Genomic DNA, 17,719 nt, shown 5'->3' with positions numbered 1-17,719 from the left:
GATGAACAATCTTTCCTCGCCCCAGCGCACAAAGGCACACTTGATGCCACATTGTAAGAGGTTGACAATTGGCCCTGTGCTTCAACTACGTACGTAACAGTCGCCTCTATCGGTATGCTAATTATCCAATATCTGAGGTTGTGACCTAAAATGCGCAAGGTCTTATGCGCAGATTCCCGCGTTCGTACAGCTCCGAACTCCGTTGCGGGGCTCCGTAAACCGAACTCATCTTGACCGGGCTGGGACACTTCCTGTCACCATTGTACTCTTGCCGCGCGCCATGTGTCTCATCGATGTTTAACCCATGATTAATTTAGTTACGCATCAGGATGAGCCAGGCCAGCTAGCCGGTTTTGGACATCGATTCTACGTGTCTTCTCCTACTGGCAGTACTATCAACGACCGGAAGAGATTTGAGCAAGACTAGGGTGGTTATGTGGTTTCCTACAATCATATCTCGGAAACAATGACCTAGCTCAATCCAGAAAAGAAGAACATCTGTGGCTGGTAAGGAAAAGTCCAAAAAGCCGAAGAATCTATGAGAACTCCAGCCCTAGCCCTTTCTTTCCTTATTTTCTCGCTCTCTGAGTTTCCTCTTGTGTTGCCAAGAGTTTTGAGACCAAGAATCGAGACAAAGTGTCTCGTGTTCATCATTAGTCACGGGTGGAGTAGCCCCAGATGCGGCTGTGTACGCCATGTTTTAGGTGTCAGATGGCAACATGAGTATATTCTAAGCGGATGCATCAGACAACCTCGGTTTCTACATATACATGCTGTTCGGCCAGGAAAGACACTCTCGGCGGTCTCGGCGCGTTGTAATATAAAGAGCAAGCGAAGGAGCAAAATATCACTATTGGCTGGTATATCGGTTTGGAAAGCTGTAGGCGCACTATCTGATATCTGTTTGGACAGTGTGAAACCCCTAATGCTTCATGAGCGGGAAGCAAAACTAATTCTGTAGACGTGGTCAAACACAATATGTCTACCAATCTCTAAATGCTCGGCGCATGTTAAGACATCCGAATGTTAGGTAATATAGATGGTATTCTGAGTAAAAGCGTAGTAGACACTGCATGGAAAACCTTTACCCATGAGCCCATAGCTGGGCGAGGAGCTATAGGGTGGTAACTTTAGAAGATATCTTTGTATGGAAACTGGAGTAGAGTAATACCGATAACTCGGGGTTGTAGATCGTTTGAACAATCGATCTGCCAGTGGATTGTGTAGACAGATTAGTGGCTTTAGAAGTTTCATTGAAGTCTAACCCCCCCGCTAATACCTCTTTAGTTGGCATAAAACTTCTGGCATGGAGATCGAGCTTTGTGGGTGTTGTGATGATAGGAATTGATTTCAAATATTGCACTTACCTGAGTGCCGGGGATATTCTCCTCTCGATTATGTTTCAAGTGAATCCAAGAACAGTTAGGCGCTTCCCCGCGGCTCCTGCAATTTATCCGGACCCTATCCCCGGCGTATGTTTCGAGGCATTTCAACAATATTTCAAGTACACCCACTTGATTGAATGAAAAGTCTCCATTGATTAATGAGCTTTTGGAGATACGGCCTAGCCCGCATACACCCCTAAAATACTTAGTTGTGAATGCCGATCACAGCTCGATAAAATACAACCAAGAAGTAACCACTAGTTGGCTGAATATCTTATCCTGTCCTATATTTCAAGTCAGCCACTCTGCTTCTTACGATCCACTTGGATTCTGAAGTCAGCCTGCCTTTTATCTCGGCCACAAGTGAAAGAAAACTTGAGGGGATGGCGGGATCTTACTCGCTTTCCTTATTTCCATCGCCGAGAGCCCGTCGGGACGTGCTCGTCTAATAGTTCCACAGCCGGCTTGAGCACCGAGACCTTCCGCGAATGGGTCTCGATCACAGGAAATTCTCTGGCGTATATGAATTCCATTGGGAACGCTTCGACACGCCGACAGCTACCCTTTTAGCCCTGCCCCGGCACAAGAGACTCCGCCCGAGTGATAGCTTGTGCGCCCACAGTAGTGTGCGCAGGTACTGATCCCGATCCCCCGCTGGTCAAGTGCCGTGTAGATCAAATCGACCAGGCAAGCCAAAACGCCGGCCAGTATGTATGAACATATGTATGTGGAGGGAGATGCTAGATGGGGAACGAAGTCTACATAAGTCTAGTTGCGCTAGTAAGATATTACCTAGTTGCCAAGACCTTCAGTTAAGGTTAGTGATGATCGGTGCAGGGTTTCACTTGCCCTTGCTGCGACCGCGGTGGTCGGATTAAAGTTTAGCTAGCACATACCGCTAACCGACAGCCAGAGGGCTTGGCGTCAGGGTCTAGCTACATGTAATTACATGGTTGCTTACCTCGAACAGCCGCGATGTGAAGGTTTTTATCGCAGCAACATCGAGCCATCTCGTGAGCTCACCCTGCATATCTGTAGTCTTGGACCATCTGGGCTTAAGCTTGGTGGCGTTAATACTGACTAAACCTCCAGGGTAGGTTGTAACCCAGTCACGGGTATCTCCAGGAAGTGTGAGAGAAACGCCCTGTGAACGAGAACAGCTCTAGTTCTGTATTTTCAAGCTAGGTAGGGGTAGGAAAACAGCGGCGGCATTTCTTCGTTTAGGAAATGAATTGATAAAATTAGAACAGCCGACGAATGGATAACCCTAACCCTACGGCCATACCTCAGGTGTGACGTTCCCGAGACCTATTCATCGATATTTCATGGAGGATCACGGGGACCGTTCGAGGAGTACTGGCTGGAATGGAGAAAGGAGAAAGTCCTTAACGGTAGCACTTCAGGATTATTTCTCAATTAGAAAATCATCCTAGGCCTATCATCTATATGAGACGGAAAGTGGACGTTGCGGCTTCGCACCTCGGCATGTACTCAAGCTGGTCCCACTGAGTTTTAGCTCAAGGAGTATCTGGACCACCATAGCCGGTACACATCTAACGCGAGTGATACGATATGATTATGGATTAGCCAGATCCTCCAGAACCTCCGCTCGAATTTGTACGCGGACAAATCTCTGAACTGCAAGAACTCTTCTTACCTAACATCTCGAATATCTGGACATCTTGTTCAAAAGGTTTCTATGTTCCAAATGTCTGCCGACATGCCAAGAGCCACCAGTTCGTGATCGAGGGAGCTTGGTTTAATTCCGCTGGGAAAGAATGAAGAAGTAGAAGGAATGATCCCGGGTATCCTTGATCAATAATGCATTGGTAGCTCCTCGTCTGGTCACGGCATTTCCCTCCTTTTTCGCTGGTTCTGGCTATCTCCGAGGGCCACCGCTCAATGAATCCCCTAGCTCTGGGTTTATGGAATCTTTCACGGTTTTATTTTGGCGGCTTTGATCTGTCAGCAGGCTATTGGATGAAATGGCAAATTCTTTGACCTCTAGTCTTCTTGAGTACACCCCCCACCCCTCCCCGGGGGTACCTGAAATAGTGTCCCTTTTTACACTAGGGGCGTTGAAAGAGCTCTGATTGGCTGGAATTTACTGAAACGAGCATGTTTTGAGCCGTCGTCGAAGCAGATATCCACACCCCACCCCCACCCATCGTTATACACTTCGCTATGAGTAAATTTCACGTACGTCCCTAGAGCGTTTAGAGGAAGACTCGCACCACACCAGCAAGCCTTCTGGTCAGCAAAGATTGCGAGCCATCCGTGCTGCCCTTGAGTGCCAGGAAGTATCTCAAAGCATTTGAAGTAATTGGAGGATAAGGTAACATAGTGTTGGTAGCTGTCGCGTTTGAAATCATATAGCATCACTCATGGAGCCGAGTACTTAGTATTAGTCATTTGAGATCCCCGGATCTAGGTGAGGATCATTCTTTTTAATTTAAAGTAATACGCACGAAGACGCCCTCTTCAAATTCAAGTCTCCAGTGTTCCTCTCAAAACCAGCACAATCAATTGGGTTATTTAGGCCATGAACTCTTCCAAGTACTGACATGATCTCAATGGCCTGCAGCCGGGGAATTCAAATAGGATGCAGTAAAATTAGAGAAAACCAGCCAATATGCATGCAGCTTCTCATAGGATCTTACTGATCTAAATTACGCTTCTGCGCATACAGTCAGATGGCCGCTTGGGCCTGAAGGTAGGAGGCTTAACTTGCCAAGTCTCGAGACCTTCAAGAGTTTCGAGCTTTGCAGCGGAAAGTCCCGAGCGAGGCAGAAAAGGGGGACGCAACCACTTGTTCGAAATATCCTCTAGCTCGTGTTTTTGCCTAAGCTTCCTCCTGTTGCCTCCATGTAGCTTACTGCTCCGTCACCGGCTCCGCAGTCATTACTCTGGGCGTAGTTGTTAAATGAGACGCATATCGTGTCAGCGATCCTACTGTGGTCGGCTGTGAATGACCTCCGTCTGCAATAGTATGTGCATGAACCAGATGAAAGGCGTCGCAGCACGCGCGTACGCCTCTCTATTAATCCCCGATATATCAGCATCGACCATACCTCTTAGTTCGAGTGGCCTGCGCAGCCCCTGCGCTGGCTCAGGTTCATGTGCAGTAAGATAGATTCAATGCATATATATGGTACGGTTGATCAAGATATCGTCTATAAGATTATTCTAATAGAAACCCAGTTGAGCTCCAAGACCGGGGGAAAGCCAATTGCCACACGCAAAGCCGACGCCGGCCGCCGGAGCTGTCTTACGGGCTCGGCGAACGTAGATTTATCGAGCTAGTAAGTGTAGAAAGATAAGAGAGACCCACCGATTGGTCTAATACAGACTTCCTGTTATGTAATAGAGATAATCTTGTCGATTTTGCTTAGTCTATTTAATTTACCCGATAGAAAGATGATAGCTATATATAGGGAAGTAGATCAGCACTATACTTCCCCAAGAAAACCAATTTTTTCTTCCGACCACAATAACAACGATTCTCTAGTACAAGGGTGGGCTTCAATGTATATATTGCCGGGTGACAAAAGTAACCGTGATTTTGCGTAGCAACCAGCCAAAATTGCCCAAATCGACCAACTCCCAAAGTCGGTCCTCGAGGTTCATACCCAAGGGATAGGTTCTATCGAATCTAAGGCTTTCTAATTATACAATCCTTTATTTTATATCTATTATAGTTGTGGAGTTATACTTGTTTCAAGACGCATTCCCATACAAAATCTGGTTGCAATGCAAAATCACGGTTACTTTTAAATTTGTCACCCAGCAATACATACCTGCCGGCGAATGAACGGATTGGTAGCTTCACATCGAGCTGTCATATTAGATCTAGAGTCAGATTTGAGTAATCATTTTGGAGCAACGAACAAAATGATTATTCCCCCATGAATTCCAAGACACACAAGCTGGATGAAAACAAGACCTGATACATATATATAATGTTCATTGAGCGCAAGGCTCAAGGATACGCATATAGAGATATATTAAATACTAATACCCACGACTTCATTCTTAAAGTACATGTACATACTTCATCTTATGAGACCATATTTATTTGCCAAGAGGCTAAGGTATGTACATATTACATATTCGTTGGTAGATTTCTGGTTGCTACCTACATGTATATACTCGGGGCAGGTAAAAAGTACCGGACAATGCAGGTTTTTGGTTCACCAATGGGTGCGCGTGCTAGGCGTGAACTACTGCAAAAAAAAGCCCAGGGCCAAAACTTACATTGTCCGGTACGTTTTACCTGCCCGAGTAGTGGTCAGCTCTGATCCCTGGGTAAGACAAAGCTAATGATTCTAAGCCTTGGGTGTGTTATGCAAGGCGCCGATCCCGCTTTATGTGCTTGAAAAATTGAGTTAATTACATGTATCTATCGCTTTTTCATGCTTGTGGAATTGAACCCCTACCTGCTCTGCTGACCTTATACTTGCATACGATCGCTAGCTTGGGTCTTGGTCTGTGCAAGCATTGAAATTACTGCGCACGCTTCGCGAGCAAACCAATATGGAGACAATATATTGGGCGCTAGAAACAAGGCTGGCGTTTTGATCGTTATAAGCTAATTGGATATGTAGAGATAATCTCCGGCCCTCCCCTCTCACTTGGCCATCTATTATTCTACCACACTCAGCGTATTTTGATTTAAACAGCTACTCCAAAGCGAGTATTGTACCGTCTTGAGGTATCTTTAATGGAGAGGTGGCAACTAGCCTCAATCCTATTCAAGCTGATGCTGGAGATACATGCATATCCATCAGTTGTGCCAGAACTAGAAGCTGCTCCCCCAAAAAGAATGAAAAGCCCAATACTAAATCTCATTTAATGAAACTCAAAACGTGGGCTAGGTCTTGGACCGTCATTTTGATGTGAGTGCAGTAAGGCAGTGTGTTATTCTCGTGATGGGTGAACGGTATCAGGACTAGAATCGATGAGACCTAATCGAGAGACAGAAGACTGATGGGTCAGGAGGCTATTCCTCGGTAGCTCTCTATCTATAGTGTGGTGACCCACCAGGACACAGTATATGTCCCACATGGTGACACGAGTCCGCAATTCTAGCTAAGCGCTAACTAGCGCGACAGTACCCTTATATTCCCTTTTATCTTCATCGCTAGCTGAGTGGGTTTCAATTTCCGTCACGGGACATGGGCACGCAAATACCAATATTTCATCCATATTTATTCTACTCGTTCTAATTCTTCTCCCTACACCATCTTTTGTTACCTGATCTAGCTAGTAGTACGGAGCCATAAATGTGCACATATCTAACATCAGCCAATACCGTAGCATTCTGGTAACTCTGGCCGCCGACATGACATGCACAGATAGATGCCTTGCATGTCACAAAGTCGAACTGCAGTACGAGGCAAATAAATATGCAATGGAGCATCTTCCCAAGGCGCTCTAATGCATGTAGTTCATATCCTTGCTGGCATGAGCAGCTTCCTATGGGTGTGCACTCAGCAGTCTTTATACACAGTTATAAAATATTCAAATTTGCAGTGGGCTAGTAAGATTGGGCTCCATCCACCGCCAGCAATAAGACAGCTAATTGCTCCCCCCTTCACTCTGGCACTGCCCTTTTATCAATAGCCCGTAGTATGACTTTAAAACTGATTGGCCAATTATTTATGCTCTGTGTAAAGCCGCAAGGGTCAACTTGTAATTGTTCATTTGGTTTGTATATATGTAGGGCGCGCGCATTCCTCGTATCGTACAATTAATTGAGCACACGAAACACTTACGTCAAATAATACTTCTATTCTGCAGAATATTTCAAAGTACATATATTTCTTCGTAACTCTCCCGTCTTATTTTCCACATTCCCGAGTGTTACTAGCACTAGCTTCCCAGATATTTTGGACCCTGCATGCCCGTCGACGACACGCTCGATCCTTTGATCAAAAAAGCTGAGCCAGAAATGAGAGATGACCGGTACTGGCGCCCGTGGACTCTCGGTAGGACTGCGATGATATCCTTTATTGCGCTTTGTGTTGGGCTACTCATTGCCAACGAGCTCGCCATCTCTGGCTGCCGAAGACATGGTAGCTGCCATGTATTTGGGCACAGTCCTGACGGCAATATGCCCAAGCGCTCCACATTGGTGTATAAAACGCTACCGACAATACTTGGTATCGCATTGAGTCTTCGATGGATTTTGCCTCACCATGACATCATGCGGCTCGAACCGTACTTCCAAATGAGCACAAAGTACGGTGCGAAAGCCTCGAGCTCAATCTTCTTGCAATATCCGTATGATTTTGTCTTTTGGTTGCCTTTCAAGGCTACACTAAATGAGTAAGTTATCGGCCCTGTTAGGTAATACCTGCTAATGGGTTTGTCAATGTTAGACACTATCTTGTAGCCTTCTCGTCGGGGATCCTCCTCCTGATGAACTTTGTGATTGTTCCCCTTGTCCCGACAATGTTCGACGATGTCCCGATCAACACTACTATGCTCGAAATCGTTAACCGGGTTGATTTTGACCCAACGGCCCGGCAGGTACCTGCAAACTTCACCTTCTTGGCCTACGAACACGCATGGAAACATGGCCTTCTTAACCCGTTCATGACCGAAGAATACGCGCTACTTCCCGTGAAGCCACTTGACAACTTTCCGGGATTCTTCCCCCGGGAGAACTGGACGGCCGAGACGACGCTATTCCAGGCCGGCCTTGATTGCGTCGATGCCCGTGTGGAGTTCAACTATGGCTACTGGCAGGGCAACAACACGCTGGTAGTGGAAATGTTTCGGCCGAACGAAACCAGCTCTCCATCTGTGCGGGTGTGCGATGCCCTTCCACTGGAGAAAGGTATGAACGCAAGCTATTACAACGAAAAAAACTGCTCGGGGATCACGGCTTTCATGACGCCCTGGACGAGCATGTTCTGGCAGTTGGGAAATCCGGAAGTGGAAGAAGTGACATACATGTTTGGATGGGCGTCTGGTCCATCCAGTCCTCCAACTGTCACGGAAAACTTCAAATCCCCCACTCCAGTCAAAATCACAGCCATGTTCTGCACGCCGAGATACTATACCCAGTCAGTCAATGCCACCGTCTCAATGGCGTCTGGAGAGGTAGTCAATATAGAGCCTATCGGTACGCGGAAGGAGATCAAGGCACTTAAGGGCTTCGACAACATCATCGACGGAAACGTCAAGCTAAACATCAAAGGCGAGGCCATCTTCGTAGAGCCAACCGAGAATCGGACAAAGTCGTACTCCACATATCCTCGCCGATTTGGGTACCCACCCGACAAGATCATAGATCTCAAGTATGACCTTGTGGAAGCCTTCGGAGAGGCCCAGAGACCGGTAACACTGGTGACTTTTGGGCGCGTCAGCAACAGCAATATCTTCATGACGAGGACAGACTCGTTGGCGGCATTCGCGTTATATAACAGGACCGAGGGGGAGCTGGGAGACTTGCTGGATCGGGAAGAATTAAAGAGCACGATGGAAAAAGCACTGAAACTGTGGTTTGCGTGTGCCGTGGTCACCGAGTCGGCAATCAGCAACAATGTCAGCCGGATCACAGTAGATCGAACCGTTCCGGATGTCGAGATTACAGTCAACAAATGGTGGTCGCTGGGGGCGAGGATAGGACTTCCGCTGGTCGCGATATTGTCGGGAGTTCTCAGCTTTCTCATTGAAAAGCGCGTCTGCCATCTCAACGCAGAGCCAAACACCATTGCCGCATCCCTGAGGCTGCTCTCCGCTAGCCCGGCGCTCTGCGCGGCGATGGAGAACGCCGAGTACTATAAGCTAAAGCAGCTGATGGAGAAACTAGATGAAATGGGATTCTATTTTAGGATGGACTCGAATGGGGACTCTGCTCGGATAAGGGTGTTCGATGGAGACGGAGAGAGTGCGCAGGAGGTCCCGGAATCTTCTTCAGCCTTGAAGGTTTTACAAGCTCCTAGCCCCCATGTTGAGGTGCAAAGCGACTGTGAATTTGCATCGCCAGATTTAATCGCAACATCCAATCTTGTCATATTCCCCATCCTTATCGCGGCGTTGATTGCTACCTATGAATTGTCTAAGAGATATGACGGTATGTAGTGATCCGAATTTTAATATTTCTTGCCTGGCTATATATATATATATATATATATATACCGATATAGTTCATTTCATCCTATATATCTTGCTCGGCTTGGCTGATAATACGTTCACAGGATTCCCGATGCCCAGTGAGCCAAACTCGTTTTGGTCAAAGGTTTGCTACAACTATCTTCCCACGGCGACTGGGATGCTGGCTGAGACACTCCTCATCGTTCTCGGAGCCACTCAAGGCATGATCAATCCGTACAGAGAGCTCATCGCACAGAGGGCAAAGTACACCGAAACTCTCAAAGCCGATCACCACAGTATCCCGCCGCACTTTCAGATGGTCAAAACGTTCAAGCGTGGCCAGTTCACGCTTACAGCTCTATCGGTGGCCATCCTGCTGTCGAACGCCCTTCCTGTCTTCCTAGGTGTCTTCTTCTACCATTCCATCTACGTGCCCAAGATCGAGAAGTCCCACGAGATATCGAACGATCTTTCCCGGATCCGGCCGGAAATGTTTTTCCAGCTGGACAGGAACATCACTAACGAGTACGACTACTCGCCCTCGTGGACTACGAGCGAGTACTACATTGACTCCCCCTTTAAGATCGCTCCAATTTCGGGGGAGGCTACATACCAAACACGTGGTTTCGGAGTGGACGTCATCTGCACCCTGGTCCCCGAAGACTTGGTCCACTTCCCCTGCAGCACGGCCGCACGCTACATCGCGAACCGCACAGTGCTCTGTCCCGCCGTGGAAACGGCCGCGGGGGAAGGACCACGGGACAACCTCCTTGTTCTCACTAAGATGTGCAATGGTGACCCTCCGCCTGGCACGATCGCTACCTGGAACGGGAGTTGTGTAGACAACGTTGCCTCCAATACTCATTGCCCTGGTCGTATCTTTCCCATGTGGGTGCAAAACGAGAGGTATACTGTTAATCCTGTGAATGGCTCCCTCCGGACAGAAGACAACTACCAGTTTGTGGTGCTGAACTGCACCCTCACCAACAATATCGTGGATCTGAGTGCTACCGTTCGTGACGGCAAGGTTCGCTCCCTGAAAAATGTGCATGCCGTTTATCCATCGTCCCAGGCGAACATCACCGACAACCTCGCCAGCAGGTTTGCCCAGCTTATAGCGGACACAGCCTCTAAGGATAGTCTTATCGGCCCACACCCGCTCGACCGTTTCAGCGCATTAATGGCTGAGATCAACCAGTCCGTTGTGGCGCACCACGATAGCCATGTTCCATCTGCTACTGTCGCGGTGGAGACCTTTGCAGACCTCTTGAAGCGGCTGTTTCCGCTACTCCTGCGGCTGGAGGCGGAAAGGATGTTTGGGGTCAAATATACGGTAGAATCTCAGGACTACAGGGCGCATGTTGTGAGGGGATATTTTGGCATGACGCTGGGGGCGCTGGTGTTGTGCGTTCTTGTGATTGTGAAGGTGTATACAGAGCATACTGAGAAGATGATGGGCCATCTGCCCTGGAGCGTGGCGGGGATGTATTCGCAGCTATATGCAAGTAACGCAAAGTACGATATCAACAGGGCTAGGAAGGAGTTGGAAGAAGAGGAACTCTTGGGGGTGTATGCGTATGGGGAGTATCCGAGTGAATTGCAATTGGGAAAGCATTATGGGGTGTATAAGACTGTTCCATCCGCGGTGTAGTGGTCGTTGTTTAAGATTTTGATGCAGAATATTCCTTAGCGGGTCCTGTTCTGAACTGATTTCCTTTCATATCATATGCATATATATCTTTTTTTTAATCGATTTTACGGCGTCCTGCACCAACTAACCACAGTTGTGTAACACCGGTGATGGTTACCCCACACAGACCTGTAATAGGAATACTGCTAAGTTAATCGAGAATTGGTTCCTGTGAATATTCATCATGTCTTTCGATAATAGTCTCGCCAGCTTTGAGCCGTAGTTTGTTAGCAGAACTAAGAGCTACCAGGGCATGCAGCAGGTGTAGATTACCAGCAAGAGGATCTTGCAAATATGTGGACACCTTTCTGGACGAGCTCTGGGAGTTCAAGGTTGAAATATTCAATGTCAGCTACCTTCCCTTTTCGGATCCTCTCGATCCTGCGTCTCATCGAGAGACCAATTCCTTGCCTATACATATACTAGCCTCTACATATTCTTTATTATTACGCTGAGAAAACTCATACTTTTGTTATTTAGATAGTATTGAAAATATGAACTTCTCATTTTAGGTTAGGTTTGTCGGTCCAAATGGAGTAGCAATTCAGAAAGTGATAATAGGTTTCACTCCCAATAGCCTGTACTTTGTTCAGTGCAATAAAAAAACATATTTATATGTAGGTGGGCTATGTTTATTGATGGACTATGAGTCAACCAATGTAGGTGTGTGTTATCAGAGATACGGAAATCCCCCAACTCCACGTACCAACCAATCGCTCGTAAAGGTACCACACGTTTGTAGATCTACCCACCAAAGTCTGTCAAGTTCAATGGATGCCAGAAAATGTTTTGAGGTAGACTAATTTAATACCTGTTGCCTCTAATTGTAGGTAGAGGGCGACTTGAGGCGGTCGGGGCAAATATAGGTAGGGCCCGGCACAGCCCATCAAACAGACGGTAAGGTCCGGCCTATTTCGTCACGGCCCATGCCATGGAGCGAAGAAATTTGGGCCTTAAAAGAAAATGTGATTATCTTTTCAAAACCCTGCCAACCCCGTGACGATTAAGCGAATTGCCTGACCTACATGTATCCACGAATCAGTGTGTATTTCATGGCTGGCCCGGGGAAGGCCTTCCAGAGGTCTTGTAACCGGGTCTCAAATTTCTCAACGCACTTGATAACCAAACATCACCTCTCACCTCTCTCTTTTTTCCCATTACAGCCACAGCGATCAATTCCTAAAATAATCTCGATGGAATAATATCTAGATACAGGTACTTATCTAGGTTACTGCATAGGAATACGTCATCCCAATTAATGGAAAGATCAGCCGGAATCTAATTGAAGACACATGTTAGCAGATGCATTGTCCCAAATACTAAACATGATCCAGTGGTTGGGATTGCTATTCACCGATGATGCCCGATAGGCAGCGCCCTCGGGCATATGGGTATAAACTATAAAATAGGTTTCTGTTAGAAAGGGTACCTAAACCTACAAACCCCTCAAACAGAAAATACATGTATACCCACGTGATAGAGGGTTTAGAAGGCGAGGGAAGAGTCGATTGCGATCCTATTCTTGGTTTATATATGCTGAAAGTATGGTTCTAATAATACGCAACAGCATCTCGTTGGTGCTAGCTTTGCTACGACATCCTCCACGGCTATCTAAATAGTAATAACACGGATGATATATTCTAGTTGATAAGCCGGTGCGGAGAAGAGGAGACGGTCCTATCAAGAGTTCTCTACCGATCGATCATCTCTGGACAGCGTGTACCTACATGATTGCTTTTTAATTAGGTATTTGAAAATTTCACGGCGCATTAGTGAGTTCGAATTCTTATGTGAATACTTGCAACTCGATGTGATTGCCATGCAAGCAAAAGTGTGCGTTGCACTTGCACTATTTCCAGCCCCGAAAAAAGGACAGATCGTTCCAGTTCGGCTTCGTTGCGAGTTGAAATCAAGCGGGATCAAGCACGAACCAAATCATTGAAGGAGGGGGGGGGGGGGGGAGGACTTTGCGGGCTGAGATTTACATCGGGGGGGGGGATTGCGGTAAGTTGACATTACTAGTATCAATTAATTGCACTTTATATCTAAGCCCTGCCATGTGTGTATGTAGGTTCTCGATGTAAGCCTCCTCTGGGTGAATGCACGACGGACCAATACCGCCATCCCCGTACATGTACATCCATCATTCGGCTGCTGCAGTACTTTACACTATATTCATTTGTTGATCTTGGACCAAGTATGAGTGGGCATTCAAATATCTTTCTTATATAAAGTCCACCCCAGCTCAACATATCCTGCTCTCACTCTCACATCGATATCATCCCTCAAAATCATCACCACACTCACCAACGTACCATCCAGGCATTCCTACAATGTTTGGAGACTTCAGATATCTTCTAGTTTGGTGTTGCGCCCTCCTCACGGTTGGCGCCGTTAACGTCCCAGTCCTCATAACCGAACGGCGCCGGATGACCAACGAAGAGGCCATCCAGCTCACTAGTGACCTTTTTGGCACAGACGATTACTCCTTCACCGTATCTGATGAACGTGTCTACGTTGAATCCGCAGATAGACTGAAGCATTTGGAGTACGACACCGTCTCTGGCGGAATCACCGCAGCAGACGACTCCGAGCCCTGGAGTCCGGCTGCGGGACCCCCGGGAAATCTACCGAGTGAGCCTCAAGCCATGGAGATGGCAATTGAGATCACAAAACGCCTCAACATACTGCCCGCAGACGGACTGCTACCCGCAGAGATCGAGCTCATCATCAAGAGCGACCGCACCAGCGGAACATACGTGGCCCATGAGTATAGCGACGGCGCCGGGGGATACATCCGCGAAGATTACCTCATTGATGTTTCTGCATTCTTCGATATCTCGATCAAGGTGCCTGATTATCCAGAGCCACTCCTGCTCACGGGCGGAGGAGGAAAGTTCAAAGTCGCGTTCGGCAGCAACTGCAGGTTGAAGGAGTTCCAAGCGCTCTGGCGACCCATTGTCGGTTCAAAGCCGTACGAAATCATGCCCCAGGAGGAGGCGGACCGTCTATACCAGCAATCTCTGGGCGCTCTCGCAGGCACGGCTACCAATATCACCTCCTTCCTGGCCTACTACTCCGAACCGTTCGGAACGCTGCAGAAATTGATGTACCCCATGTATGTATATGAAGGAAATGCTGTTGTCGGCGACGAGTCGATTCCAATCCGGCCCCAGGCCACCCGCGGGGGTGACGGGACTGGTTCAAGCCATCCAGGGATGAAGCAGTTTCCCAAACGCCAAGCCCTCGACGATGCCAAACTATTCGAGGCAGCGTCCGAATGGCTTGGAGAGCCATATGGTCTAACTCTCGCCAAGAGGAACGCGGACGGTTTCAGGAACGGGGTCCAAGATACCGCACCCCTCGGTGTATATAGGTATGAGAAGAGTAACAAGGACGTCCTGGAATCTGATTTCGTGAGCGAGGCCGATACCTGGGCGGACACGGTCGACATGCTCTTCTACACCGGCCATGCGAACAGGAACGGCTGGATGGTTGCCGAGCCAGGTACGGGAGCTGAGATGTTTATCGACTACAGAAGCTTCGGGGCGGGTCCGGAGGTGCCAGGAGACCTGCTTGGGCAGCAGGACCTCGAATGGCTCATCATTGCTGCTTGCGGGCCGCACCAGGACCAGCACATCAATCCGAGTGACGGGAACGTGTTTGATAGGTGGAGGGGGATCTTCGATGGACTGCACATCATGTTCGGATACGCCACTGCGTCGGTCGATTCGTCGGAAGAGGGGGGGAGGTTTATGAAGTACGCCCAGGAGGGTGACACCCTGATCAATGCCTGGTTCCGTGCCGCAAAGGAATTGCAAACGTCGGAGGTTATTGTGTCGGCGATGTGGACGGATGATGCTTGGGATGACCATCTTCCAGGGTACGGATGTGTCTCCAGCGACAATACGTTGGGCTCACAGGAGAGGTGGATCATGTGGACGACGTGTTAGTTGGGGTGTCAAAGTGGTAGCTGGAGCATCTTTCTTTCTTTTGTTTTACTTTGTTTATCGATATGTCTGAACGCAATATACTACATCTTTCTCTACATGATTCTCGTGAAGTGACCAGCCACAGTGAGGCACAGTGATTCCGCTCATGCCATCTTCTACATCGATAAACTACCGAGTAGGTACCTCGTGAGTGAATGAAATAAAGTACGATGTTGGGATGTAATGCGCATGCCTGAGGTAATATTTACTCTAGAGTACTAGGATTAACGCTCATAGCATGCATGCGCGTTGCAACCAATAGGAAGTGCAAGAGTTTCTGTCCACATTGTCCTATAATCATCATGTACCCCCCCTTCCCTTCTTTTATTATTTTGTTTACCACAGTACCTACTCGACTCTGGTGCATGCAGGATATATGCGTATCATATACATGCCACTTTTTGAATGCCGTGCTTAAGAATACGTCCTCAACTACACAGGATATCAATCCTAAGAATTAAGCCTTATTACTAATACCATGCAGGCCATACTGCTCTCATGCATGAAGGGCGGTTTTGGGTAATTCATTGATAATTTAGTGTTAGCAATTCTCACAGTCGTCAGCAAAAAAACTCTAGAGTATTAAGATTTCAATAGTAATAGTAAGAGTTCAAGCATTGACTAAGATCTCAAGAATTGACAGCGGGGAAAGGCATGTGCTTCTAGGTAGAGCATGTAGAGACGGCACAAAAGTCGATTCGTGCACACATGTAGGTACGCCATTTCCCAGGTTTAGCGAGTAGGGTGCTCCAACACAGTGTACTGGCAGCTGCGGCGAGACACAGCCAATAACGGGAAAAGGGAAAAGGCCTATAGCCGCATATTATCCTGCGCACACTGAGCAATTTCAAGAGCGCACAGATTCAGCCCCGCCCAGCTCTGGCCATCTCCGGGCAGGGACTTTCTCTCTGGCGATTGGGCCAAGGCCATGGATCAGCATCAGAAGTCACTATTAGTAGCAATTTAATTAAGATGTTCAATCCCTCGAGCTTGTGGGCGCTACATGGCCAATAAGCACTTCATAATTGGGAGAATTAATATCCCTCATGCTGGTGACTACTGCCTCGAATCCTGCATTTATTGACAGGTATGGGGCGTATACCTACACACGTATTAGTTTGGGATACCTTTTACGTGAAGGAATAGAGTGCCTGGTAATCGATATAACAGGTGTGTTAATAATGAACACTGGTCTAAACATAGCACATCTAGGCATTTTGTCGCCAGCAGGCCTCTCGTTGGTCACAGCTACTTACAATATACATATATGCATGTAATCTCAATATGTATCCCTTGCAGATTCAATCGGGCAGTGTCTGCCGCGAAGGACGCGAGATCGAGTGTCGCTTTGCAATTGCTCGGTATGTAGGTACATTATGTAGGCCTATGTTACAGTACAATCAGTTTTATATCAAATACCCACATCTGTACGTATATGTACATGTATTCAAATACAAGCTATGTAGCACGTCTTGTACCTACAAGTACTTCAAAACATATCCTGTCGGTTATCTCATAGCTTCCTGCACAGCAGCGCATTTTAGATCATACGTGCATGAATAGAGTACTCTAGACATCGTTCCAGCCGTGCTGTGCTGTACTGTAGTGTGGTTTTGGGGGGGCTGAGGGGGGATAAATGAAAATCCGAGTTTTCGGTCGGCGCAGCGCAGGCCAGCCAGCACTAGTGCCAGAGACATTAATTCGGTACCAATGCATCCTCCACACGGGTATGCAGTTGATCCTGCGGGCCCCACCAAACAAATCCTCGGGTCGAGGTGGAGAGGTGTCTCACCTGCGCCAGCTTGAATTGCTAACTACCAACTACCGGGCGACGAAATCTTGCTCTGTCGCACGGCGATTTGTGATCGCAAGGCATCCCTGGCCATGGACCAGCCCTGTGTGAAAAGCCAATCGGCCGGATCACTCGAGCGCAACCCCACACGTCGCAGATAACGTATTGGCCCATGATGGACAGAACAATCGGCAGGCACTCGCAGAGAATTCGTTGGGGGATTCGGTATCACAGGATTAGGCAATGTGTTCGTCTCGATTATTATGAGGGGGGGTTGGAGGGGTGTGGCCCGTGTGGGTGGAGGATTGAGGTCACAGAACAGGGTTAGGGTTGGTACGCTCGCTACCACAGAACTAGAAGAAATACATGCATTTTCATGTTCTCCCGGGGACCGTTTTGCTGTAGCCATGGGCTTACGGACTCTCATAGTGGCCCTATCGTGCAAGTAAACGCGTGGCTGAAATGTCGGGGGCCCTGTCCTCCGCACGGCCTCCAGTCGGAATGGTAATCATCAAATATCACTCGCATACCGCCCCCGCCCATCACCACCCGAGCTTTGTGGCGACCGCACCGCAGTCTTCCTGGCGTTACCTCTGCAATGGGTTCAATGATTGCAACTAACCACAACAGCTGGTAACCATGACAACCACACGGATGCGCGCTGACTCTCATTTCCATTTCCACCGCCCGTCACAACCTGTCACTCGCACCCCCGCTGACCCTCGACTGCCTGTCTAACGACTTCCCCCCCCGGTTC

General features: G+C 47.9%; 2 protein-coding genes across 2 annotated transcripts; both read left to right on the top strand.

Annotated features, from left to right (window-relative positions):
• Positions 1–7,284: 7,284 nt before the first annotated feature.
• Positions 7,285–11,139, top strand: H6S33_007603 (uncharacterized protein; the record flags this gene model as incomplete). The annotated part of the gene is made up of 3 exons (XM_044839093.1): positions 7,285–7,712; positions 7,766–9,468; positions 9,593–11,139. The coding sequence occupies 3 exons, from the start codon at positions 7,285–7,287 to the stop codon at positions 11,137–11,139; spliced, it is 3,678 nt and encodes a 1,225-aa protein (XP_044688476.1).
• Positions 11,140–13,511: 2,372 nt separating this feature from the next.
• On the top strand, positions 13,512–15,131 carry H6S33_007602 (uncharacterized protein; the record flags this gene model as incomplete). Its single annotated transcript, XM_044839082.1, has 1 exon — positions 13,512–15,131. The coding sequence occupies one exon, from the start codon at positions 13,512–13,514 to the stop codon at positions 15,129–15,131; it is 1,620 nt and encodes a 539-aa protein (XP_044688475.1).
• Positions 15,132–17,719: the final 2,588 nt, after the last annotated feature.

This window comes from Morchella sextelata, assembly GCF_020137385.1.
Source record: "Morchella sextelata strain SCLS chromosome Unknown scls_24, whole genome shotgun sequence".
NCBI lineage: Eukaryota > Fungi > Ascomycota > Pezizomycetes > Pezizales > Morchellaceae > Morchella > Morchella sextelata.
Note: the sequence above shows the minus strand (reverse complement) of the source record. Positions and strands in the feature narration are given on the sequence as shown.